At 34.5% G+C, this 12,035-nt stretch overlaps 1 protein-coding gene across 2 annotated transcripts in view; it reads left to right on the top strand.

The window, feature by feature from the left end:
• Positions 1 to 4,463: 4,463 nt before the first annotated feature.
• LOC106058211 (neurogenic locus Notch protein-like) overlaps positions 4,464 to 12,035 on the top strand; it is a 29,837-nt gene continuing 22,265 nt past the window's right edge. Inside the window, exons 1-5 of one of the 2 annotated variants that reach the window (XM_056011520.1) lie at positions 4,464 to 4,565; positions 7,589 to 7,615; positions 8,788 to 8,997; positions 9,323 to 9,481; positions 10,529 to 10,690. In XM_056011520.1, the coding sequence (XP_055867495.1) occupies positions 4,514 to 4,565; positions 7,589 to 7,615; positions 8,788 to 8,997; positions 9,323 to 9,481; positions 10,529 to 10,690 (610 nt within the window). In that variant the 5' untranslated portion in view covers positions 4,464 to 4,513. Of the gene's footprint in view, positions 4,566 to 7,582; positions 7,616 to 8,787; positions 8,998 to 9,322; positions 9,482 to 10,528; positions 10,691 to 12,035 lie in introns of both variants that reach the window. The other variant, XM_056011519.1, reaches the window with a different exon arrangement.

Here is a 12,035-nt window from a genome sequence, read left to right as displayed (position 1 = left end):
GAACTTTACTTTTACTACTTTTACTTTAAGTACTTTTTTTTGTTTTTTGGTGGTTTATTTTGGGACCTACTCTTTTTTCCTACTTCAACTTTAAGATGTGACCTTTACTTGCATCTCCTGTAGTCTGTGTGATAATAAGGCTATGTCATCAGCGAATTCCAGATCTTCCTGCTTTGGTGTGAAATTCCATTGGATTCCTTTCCCTGAATTAGAGTAGGCTTCTTTTGTGACCCCATTCAATACAAGAAGGAACAGGAGTGGTGAAAGAAGACATCTCTGTTTGACTCCTGTTGTGACTGGATATTTGTCTCTCACGGTTTGCCACAGTGGACTACAAGTTAACATAAATAGACACAGGACCGGCCTTAGGCATAGGCAAAGTAGGCAGCCGCACAGGACTTAAAAATATTTTTTTTGAGATGAAATAACGAAATGTACTGCCCAATGTTATTGTTGGAGTACACTAGGTTTTAAATAAACAACATACTTTTATGTTTTCATTGTCTATTATTTGTTTTTCTATTTCATTTGGGGGCCACCAAAGTCACTTCGCCAGTGCCTCCAATTATCTAAGGCCGGCCCTAAAAGACAACAAAACTTTAGACTTGATTCTAGTGTTATAATAAATGAAAAACTGTCATGGAATCCCCATATTGATGAAATTAAATAAAAACAAGGTTACAAAAGACAGTTTGTGTGGAAACACAAACTCAAAATCGGCCCCCGAAGTAAAATGTTTTACATAATTCGGATAATCGTAGGACGTAATCATCTTCTTTTTTGAAGTAACGTCTGTATTATATAAGATAATCCTTCAGAGTTGAAGATAGTTTACTTCCTAGTCCAAACCTCCCGCAGGACGACGGGGTATGGGAGCAGGCAGGGTTTGAACCTTCGACCGTCGATAAATCCGAACGACAGTCCAGCGCGCAAACCGCACGACCAGTGGTCCACCCAGGTAGGCTTCAATATTTTAAGAAAGAACATCCGAATGAAATTATATCAAAGACAAATGAGAGATAAGAATGGAGAAAGAAGGTTAACAGATCTTGTGTAGTGCCCCAACGGTCCCGCAGATCAAAGGATAGGTGAAAGTGAATGTAAAGTTAGATGTGAACCTGGCCTAACTAGTTTCCCTTTCAGACCTTGTGGTCTATAGGGCAGATGATGTAAAGTTCGTCTGTTTTTGTGGCCTACGGTTAACGAGGGTGTCATGTAGCCAGCACAACGACCAACCGCCTTTACTTTTCCCCAACTAATGTCAGGTACCCATTGGAGCTGGGTAGACTCAGAAGTTGAAAATCCCAGTCTTCACCAGGATTCGAACCCGGGACCCTCTGTTCGGAATTAATAATGTAATTTTTATGAGAATGGTCCGATGTGCATATTAGAATCCTCAAGCAAATGATGTTAATAAGATAACTATTCGTCTTAAATTAGGTCTAACTTATGATGCATACTAAATAGCCTTTTCTCTTTAAAAACTGCTTGCATAACTGATTTTAAAAATTAAAATTTTCGCTTTCAGGAAAAAAAAAGTAGCCGTTGCATCAGAACTTTGAATGGTCTAAAATATTGTGAAGTCGGATTTTCAATATCTTTTCTAGTTTACGAGATCTAAACGGGACGGACAGACATTTCACAGAAAACTAATAGCGTCTCTTCCCCTTTCGGGGGCCGCTAAAAATTAAACAAAGTATTAAGGTTTATTAAAAGAAATTTTTATAAATCAAATAAGGACATAAAACTAAAATGTTATTTAACCTTGGTTAGGCCAATAATAAAATAAGCATCCTCCGTTTCGGACCCCTCAACTCAAGAAAACATTAAGAAACTGGGACAGACACAAAATAGAGCAGTGAGATTCATAACAAACGAATATTCACATTTGACTAGAGTAACACCTTTAGTAGAATCACTAAATTTAGAAAGCCTTCAGGATAGAAAACCTAAAAGTAAAGTAGCAATTATATAGAAAACACTGAACCATAATCTTCAAATACAAGATCAAAATTTAATAACATACTTAGAAAGACACAAAGATAAAGGCACATTCCTCGTTTCATATGCTTGGACAAATTTGTACAAATACTCCTTCTTCCCTAGTACTAATAGAGCATGGAATGGGTTGCCTGAACTAGCCAGGAAAACCAGTGGATTGGCAGAATATAGCTGATTGGTTAATCTGTATCTTATAAGATAAGATGATTAAAATGGTTAAAAAAACTCGAAGAAAATCAAAATAAAAAGACGTTTCTACTATAAAACAAAGCTTATATATATATCAAAATAATTTAAATAAACTAGTTTGGATCAGTCATGTCATTACATTTGTAATACATCCAGACTGACAATATACATATATGTGGTTGGAAATATGTTCACTATTTGTTTTCTTTTTCTTTTGCACAAGTACAGGTCTTTAGTTTTCTCCTATCATTTGTCTAGACTCTAGACCATTTGGGAAAGATGGTGGGGTAGGGGGGTGAAGAAAGGAATATCTGTATAAATTACCGTGATTACTTTTTAAATGAATTTTTAAAAAAAGTACAATTTGAGTTCGAACTCAGGGAAAAAGACTAATTCAAATTATACCACTACATCTGTCAATTACGATTTATTTCCCTTGTTTGATACCAAATTAAATAATTAAAGTACCAATGGTTAATAAAATACTTTTTTTTTTATTGATTCATTGTTATCAGGTATTAGACACGACATAGAAAGATTTGATACACTATCGGAACTTTTAAGTGTTGGGGGGGGTCGATTTTTTCCAAACCCTAACCCTAATGCCCAGTAAACGCTTGCCCTATTGTAAGGACATCTGTTGTGTTATCAGTAGCATAAGCCTTGGCAATGTTCATAGAATGCCAGTAGGTCGACTTCCACAAGACATTCTGTAGGGCAATCTAACAGAAGGCAGGAGAGCCGCTGGTCGCCCATTTTTACGGTATACGGATGTACGCAAAAGCGACATGAAGCTCTTCAAAATCGACACTAGCAGCTGGGAAAAGTGGCACTGGACAAATCCACGTTGGAAGCGAGCATCCCGGACTGCAGATGCCATATACACCAGTAGTAGAAAGAAGGGTGAAAATGTAACGGCGTCTGGAGAAGGGATTATCTTTATTACATACTGACCTTTCATTCTTACGAACGTTTTCTTGTGTAGCCTAGAATAGACTATTCCTTTAGTTTGTGCAAAGGCAGTACACACTCCGCCCTAGACAGCTATGGGGTCTGAAGGGAGCGCTGCGAGCTCCCCCATTGGGGTCCGGGAGTTGAGCCAAGCATTATTTCCGGTATTTAAAGCTTTAAAAAATGCATGCAGGTATCTACAGTGCATTATTCTGCTTCTTTTTTTTTATTGGAGGGGGCGGGAAACCACAAATCACTTTCGCTACGTTTATGAAATTTAGTAATTGTAGCTTTGCTTTTTTTTTTGTTGGAAGAGGGGGGGGGGTACCTTCAAAATCCTTTTGGCTACGCTCATGGAATTCGGTGATTGCCGTTTGCATTTTTTGTTTTTGGTTTATTGAAGTGATTTGAAGTGAACCTAAAAATCCCCTGGAGGAGGGATTTTAAGCTCAATCCCCCCCTTCCCGGCTGTACTGGGGCAGTAAGTAAAGTTTCTTTTCACACCAAGATGTCTGGGGCAAGTGAAGGCTTAAATCTCAACCCTCAGCCCCCTCTGGTAACGTACATGTGTCATAGTATACGTGTAAGTCTAATATACATAAAAGTTTGATAACGCATCGACAACTGGATGTATGCTTGCGTAAGATTACGTAATGTATTTTATTTTTACATGTATGTGGTATCAACACTATAAACACTACAATAGCATTGCACTATCATTGCAGTACATTAATGACTTTGAAATGAATAAATTACATTCTATAAGACTTTTGGTATTACTTAAAAATTACAGACGTTACTTCAAAAAATAAGATAATTATCTCCCACGCAGATCATGTGTCATACATTTTGATCTATGACATACACTCTGCTTGGTCGTTGGTTTTCCTGGCTGACTCAGGCAACCCATTACATTAAAAGATTAGAGAACGCAGAAGGTTAGAGAGACACATACTTAATGTGAAAATCTCTTGCTTCGTCCTAGTACATTCTCAAAAATGAGAATTGTATATGAACAATATTTAAAATCATTAAATATCGGACGTGACAGCCTATATAAAACCAGACCATTATTATAAGAATATCCATCATTAGTAACTTTATAATAAGAATAAGTTTGCAATTAATTACATTAGCAAATTGCAACAATTTCAATTTCTTTTTTTGTAAATTGTGGTTCAATGTTGAATTTATTTTTAGTTTGGCTTTAAAAAAAAAGGTTGTAGATAATATTGCACCAATAAAACGAAAAAATTCTATTTAAAAATGTCGGGTTCCAGCTAGTAATGTGTAAACATTTTTAAAGTTCGTATTTTTAATGCAATTTGTTCAAAGCCAATAGATAAAGGTTGCATTTCCGTTTGCGTAACTCATGGACCAAATGTTTCTCTTCGTTATTATTTCGATCACATTTCTAAACGAAGGTAAATGTAGAAATAAAGTTGATTCGATATGGATTTAATGTGCGTTAATAGATTTAACATAAGACTTGGTTCTTATCATTAATCTGCGTAGTACTGAATTAAAAAAAAAAAAGATCTACTACATATAGACATATTAAATCTAGAGTCTAGACTCTAGACACTATAGACTATAGTCACTTGATCTAGTCTAGATGTGAGCTAATCTAGATCTAACCAAAGTCTGTTGTTTTTTTGTGTTTTTTTGGTCATACTTTTCATTTTTCCTCTACTTTTACTTTTACTTTCTCTCTCTCTTTCTTTCTTTCTCTCTCTCTCTCTCTCTCTCTCTTTAGATAACATATATTACATATGCTATTTACTACTAAATAATAGATAGGAAATATTGTATTCACTTTCTCTATCTATAGTGTATATGAGAATGCAGTATTTGACAATAACGATGCAGACTTCTTCAACCAATATAAAAAGTAAAGTTTCCCCTTTCAGACCTTTCGATCTATTGGGCAGATGATGTTCAGAGGTCATCTGTTTCTATGGCCAACGGTTAACGAGCAGGGTAGCATGTGGCCTGCACACAACGACCAACCGCCTTTACTGTCCCCAAGTAATGTCAGGTACCCATTAGAGTTGGGTAGACTCAGGAGTGTTCTAAAAATCCCGAAACTCATAATCCCAGTCTTCACTTGGATTCGAACCCAGGACCTAAGGCTCGGAAGCCAAGCGCTTAACCACTCGACCACCGCGCCTCAAATATATTTTGTCATAAATGTGCAGACAATTTTTTTTTTTTACAATACCTCTACTGAAATCTCGTTTAATGGATGGTGGACGCTGATCTCGAATCGTTAGAAATTTAACAGTTGATGTATATCTCTGAAAAAAATAATTTCTAGCTCGTTGGCCAAATGGGGAAAACTCTAGTTTGACAGTTATACTTTAAGGACAAAAATTAAGGTAAATTCGCCTAGAGACTAACAAATCTATCTAAGTCTATAGCCAACATAGTCAGCCGCACTACCGTAATTATGCGATAACAGTGAATTTAAAGATGCTTGAATTTTATTTAAGTTGATAAGTGTTGCTGATAAATTTAGGTAAATCTAACAAAGATTACATCCAGACTATACTCTATATCTTGAAGCAGATCTAAACTAAAGCAGATTTAAACTAAAGCAGATCTAAGCTAAAGCAGATCTAAGCTAAAGCTGATCTAAACTAAAGCTAAATTAAGTCTTAAGAGTTCTCAATCAGAACTTTTGGTCTAGTGTTAGTGTTATTATATGATAAACAAATTAATAAATAATAATAAATAAATAAATAGTCTGTACAGCTTGGCAACGAGTTAGTGGTCAAAACTGCCCACAGTTTGTGACGTTTCAGGTCAGTATACAAGCCTTCTATAAAAATTGGTTACGATTGGAACAATTTAATTCGCTTTGTGTCTGGGCTCTACTCTAGACCCAAATTGAAACATTTTAAATTACTTTCTGTCTGGGTTCCACTCTAGATCTTTTTGAAACAACTTAAATCACTCTGTGTCTGAGCTCCATTATAGGCCCCATTTAAAATATTTAAAATCACTTTGTGTATTGGCTCCACAGTAGATCCTATTGAAACATTTAAAATCACTTTCTGCTTTGGCTCCTCACTAGACCGTATTGAAAATTTTAAATCACTTTTTGCATTGACTCCACATTAGGCCCTATTAAAATATTTTAAATCAGTTTGTGCATAGGCTCCACACTAGACGCTATTGAAACATTTTATATCACTTTATACATTGGCTCCACATTAAGCCCTATTAAAACATTTTAAATCACTTTGTGCATTGGCTCCACACTAGACCATATTGAAATATTTTAAATCACTTTGTGCATTGGCTCCACACTAGACGATATTGAAATATTTTAAATCACTTTGTGCATTGGCTCCACAATAGGTCCTTTTGAAAAAAAAATTGTATCACTCTGGTCTCCACTCCTGACCCTATTCAAACTATTTTAACTCTTCTCGATACCCCTTAGCTCAGAAAGAAGAAGAGTTGATTTTTTTTTCTTTAATCCGTATTTCGTATATAGAGAGATAAAATGTTTTAAGCCCTTCCATTGATAGCACAAATGTGAATATGTTGGAAGTATTAGACTGTCCCTCTATCAGTTTAAACTTACTTTGAAATGAATGGGCATGTCAATAGGAGAAATTGGATAGAGATTTGATACGAAAATTAACTGTTATCCATTGAGAATTTGTAAATGATAAAATGTCACAAATACACCATCTGCGTAGCTAGCAGGGTGGGGGGGGATTAAAGACTCAAAGACACCCAGTGAAATTACCCCCCCCCCCCCCAATCCGGAGGTGGAATTGAGTGACTGGTATTTTCTTTAATTTTGTTTATCGTAGGTAAGATTTTAATGTTAAACTATCACTTCCCAAGCGCTGATAAGGGAGGTTCTGAACTAAAAATCGCTCTCCAGGGGGTTTTGAGGTTTAAAAGTTATATTAAAACCCCTTTTTCTGTTAAACAAAAAACTAAAACAAACGACAGTCACCACCTAAAAAAACACCCTCCAGAGAGTTTTGAGGTTGAAAACCCCCTCTTCAGTATTAAACTAAAGCAAACTACAACCACAAAATTAGCCAATGGAAGTTTTGAGCTAAAAAATAAAAAACCTATAAAAACCAGATGGTTTTGAGTGTAAAACAGATGGCTTTGAAGATAAAACTCCCATTTTTGATAAAAATTCAAAGCAAATTAAATAACTTCTACATTATTGAGGTATATAATTGTAAAAATATGTGTTGATTTCTTCCATTTGTATTACTTATTTATTTTTTTTTGCTTGTTTCTGATTCTGAAAGTGTCTGCAATCAGTGTATTTCAGGCAATCGAGATATTATTGTATTTTAAAAGATTTATATTACACAAACGTTGGATGGTCGTAGCACTAATGAAACAGTTTATTAGTTTATTTTTGTGTGAATGTATTGGTATGTAAAATACATTTTGCTCTAAGTTTCAGAATGGTGTAGAATTCAAGTCTTAGCAGGTAAATAAAATTGATCTAACGTGATGCAAACTATAGGCCTACTTCATAAATTGTATAATATAATTGTAAATAATTGAATAATTTATTAACTAACTATTATAATGTTATCAAAAATAATGTCACTAACTTCCTGTGTTTCTTTTTTTCTCAGTTTGCTCTCGACTTCTCTCTTCTTCACTTCTTTTTTTCTAATCCCTCATTGTTTTCCTCATTCTCTGTTGCTCTTCAAGTAACTTTGTGTCTCTTTCTTCATCTCAAAATTCCATTCTTAATCTGTCTTTTTGCAACCCTCTTTCTTTCTTTATTAAGCATTATGAATTATGTTATAAAAAAAACATTAAATGTGATACGGGGAACTACAGACCAATATCACTCACCAGCATCAAATGTAAAATACTAGAACACATAATGAGTAGAAACATCACAAATCACTTTCTTAAACATTATGTCCTCACTCCATACCAACAAGGCTTTAGAGACATAGGTCATGTGAAACTCAACTCATAGGCTTAATATGTGATTTTTTTAAGTGATTAGACAAGCGTGAGTAAATAGAGGAGCATAAAACTAAAATGCTATTTAACTTAAGAATATGTATCCTTTGTTTGGGATCCCTCAACTCAAGAAGCTAGAACAAATACAAAATAGAGCAGTGAGATTTATAACAAACAAATATTTCAATTTGATTAGAGTAACACCATTAGTAAAATCACTAAATTTAGAGACACTTCAGGACAGAAGAATAAAAAGTAAAGTAGCTATAATAGACGAAACACTAAACCATAATTTCCTAATAGATAAACACAGCCTAAAAAATATTCTAAACAAAAACACATTTCTTATTCCACGCGCTAGAACAAGTGCTAATTCTTCCCTAGTGCCCTTAGGGAATGGAATGGTCTGCCTGAATAAGCCAGGATAATCAACGACTTAATTAAACATGCATGACTAGATTAACACACGAAATGCGTAGGACATAATTATAAAAAGATAAAACAAAAAAAAAAGAGTTTTTGTTTTGCTCGTTCTTAATTTGTTTACATACAAATAATAAATTATGGGGTAAATAGGTCAAGTTAGTAGACCATTTAGAATGAACTGATACATTTTATTAGACAGAGTATGTGTTTGATTTATATGTTCTACAGTATTTCTCTTTACTGTTATTTAAGTAAAAGTGTGCTCCTTTGAAAGCAACTATTTCATATGGCCACGAGATGGCGAGCATCTTATAGGAACAGACGAGGAATGCGAACGATCCTGTTTGGACTCTCCATGGTGCAAAGGGTACGAGATTATTGCACCCAATTGTGTTCTGCTCAGTGAATTGAAGGAGGGTAGTGTGAGAAAAACCATTCCACTTTACGTGAGGAACTGTCAAGGTTAGTGCCATACCTAACAGTTAATTATGTGAAGAGTTCTTTTAGTGTCAGCATTGCCTAGCTCAGTTTACTGATATTATTATTTACCTTTACCTATTCCTTAGTCTGTTGGACCGTTGGGGCACCATGCAAGATTTGTCGACAGTCTTTCTCCATTCCTCTCTGTCTTTTGCCTTAGTCAGAACATCTCAATAGCACGCCCGTCCATTCTTTTATGTAGTCTTACCATCGCTTTCTCTGTCTGCCTCTTCTTCTTTTGCCTGGTACTGTGTTTGGTACTGATATTATTATGTGTAATTAAAAACAACAACGACACATATTTCAGATATATGCGCGATTGGACAAGAATACAAAAACAATAATTGCTCTGAGTGTGATATTGGTTTCTACAAGGACAGCGACGGAAATACTAACTGTACAAAGTGTCCTATGAACATAGTAACATTGGGGAAAGGTTCAATATCAAACTCTAGTTGTACAATAAGTAAGTAAAAAACAATATCAATACAATTTCCTTTTGCTTTCTTCTAAACAATAAAATATAATACTGTTTTGTTTCGCATCTTAAGTACACAAGAATCAAGCTGCAACCTAGTTTCAAGTTGTTTTTATTTTACATGGAAACATCAATATATCTATCATTTTTAAAGATTGAAAGTAAAAAATAAAGTTCTTCTTTCAGACCTTCTTGTATATAGGGCAGATGATGTAAAGGTCATCAGTTTCTGTGGCCTACGGTTTACGAGAGTGTCATGTGGCTAGCACAACGACCGACCGCCTTAACTTTCCCCCGACTAATGTCAGGTACCCATTAGAGCTGGGTGGACTTAGAGGTGCCCAAGGATCTGGAAGTTAAAAATAACAGTCTTCACCAGGATTCGAACCAAGATCACCGGTTATGAAGCCAAGCGCTTTACTGCTCAACCAACGCGCCTCGAAAAACATCATACTATGAACAAGGATACTAAACCTCTTCTAATTACTTTTAAAATGTTTATATATTCTGCTATAACAAAACATTAATGAGCGCGTATAACTAATTACTGAGTTTTGAAAAATGTTGACTGTTGAAAAAGACGTTATTAATTACTTCCTTTAATTTTTGTGGTAGTTTCCTAGTTGATAATATTCGCTGTGGTGCCTCTTTTTACCTGACTCATTTTAATAGTTGCAGTCAAAATAACAAGCTAGAATAATTGGCACACGATCTTTGATGACACCAGTTGGATTTCTTCTATGGATGTTTATACTTTTTAGAGAAATTAATGAACATAGTTAAATACACCACATGCTGTTGTACTAGTTTCGTGGGATTAGCAAAAATAAAAATGGCAAAAAGATACAATTTGATGTTTAAAATAGTTACAAAATTACAGGAATATTCATTGTAAACATATGAATTGAAGAACAAATTATTAATTGCAAACATATGAATTGAAGAACAAATAATTCATTGCAAACATATGAATTGTAGAACAAATAATTCATTGCAAACATATGAATTGTAGAACAAATAATTCATTGCAAACAGCACGTTGTGAGAAAGGATTTTCTTCAATGGATAATGAGTTCTGCTACGCTTGCCCAAACGGAACCTATAAGGACTCCACTGGAAATCAGTCCTGTTCAAAGTGTCCTATCAATAAAACAACATTAAACGTTGGAAGTACTGACATCAGAAATTGTTCTATCGGTAAGTTTGATGTATTTCTGTACATGCTGTAAGTGAAGTATTTTGTTAACGTATTCACTTGAAATGTTTTTACTAAAGTTTGGTCTACAGTAAAGGGTGAATGGTGAGTGCAGTATTTCTTCACATGGCCACTCCAATACAGTTACAACTAGGAAATGAAATTTAGTGACATAAGCAGGCAAAGCTATTGACCCTTCGCCGTTCTCTAGATATGGAACATTTCTTTTGTACGTAATTTATAAAGTTGTTTGTTTTTTAATTGGAAACATTTTTTGCGGGACTTCGATTTTCGCCGATTTTAAGAACAATTTTTATTTGAAAAAATGGTATATGACTTTTTAATATGAAATCCTATAATGTGTAAATAAAGATAAAATATACGACAAGTATAAATTATAACATGAGAAGCGTGATGACAATCTCAATTGTAAATAACACACAATGGATTGGTTGCTTGTTTGCGTTGCATCCCACCGTTATATTGGTTTACGGTGCGACAGAGAGAGAGAGAGAGAGAGAGAGAGAGAGAGAGAAAGAGATACTTGATTTAATAGTTACATTTTTACTGTATTTTAACAACTGCACTTGTGTATAATACAATATCTAGGTTTCTATAGCGTAAAAAAACCCCATAAAAACGAGAAAAGGCTTAAGAATCTTTAATATAGTTATTACATACCTTAAGTAATATATTGTTTCTACTCCTTGGTTCCAGCTATGTAGGGAGTTACACTTCAAACAAACATGACATTACTTCACATTATCGTTGTAGAGTAATTTCACTAAGAAATACTTTTTTGTTTAATAAATTACAGTGAAAAGAATTCACACAGCAAAGGGTCGCATCACGAATCATTAACAACCAACAATGCTTATTTTATCAGATTTAATCTCTGACTCATTATCAATAGATCTATCTATCTATCTATCTATCTATCTATCTATCTATCTATCTATCTATCTATCTATCTATCTATCTATCTATCTATCTATCTATCTATCTATCTATCTATCTATATATATATCTCTCTGTCTCTCTGTCTCTCTGTCTGTCTACCTATCTGTCACAATCACCAATAGTGCTACTGTCACGTGTCACCAATGGTGCCAGATGTCACGATCAGACTTATTGCACTATCAATGACTGTGTTGCCGAGGATCTTGAAATGATCTTTCAATAAGATGATCGTATAGAAGTAGACAGATTTATGTTGATGATACGATCATATAGAATGTTGCCAATTGATAAGAGGATCATCTAGGTCTAGGCGTTACAACTTGACAAATATAATCTAAGTACGATCTAAATTCAATGAAGAAACTTCTCTTCGTTCAAAAACAATTA

Source organism: Biomphalaria glabrata, chromosome 14 (genome assembly GCF_947242115.1).
Source record: "Biomphalaria glabrata chromosome 14, xgBioGlab47.1, whole genome shotgun sequence".
NCBI lineage: Eukaryota > Metazoa > Mollusca > Gastropoda > Planorbidae > Biomphalaria > Biomphalaria glabrata.
Note: the sequence above shows the minus strand (reverse complement) of the source record. Positions and strands in the feature narration are given on the sequence as shown.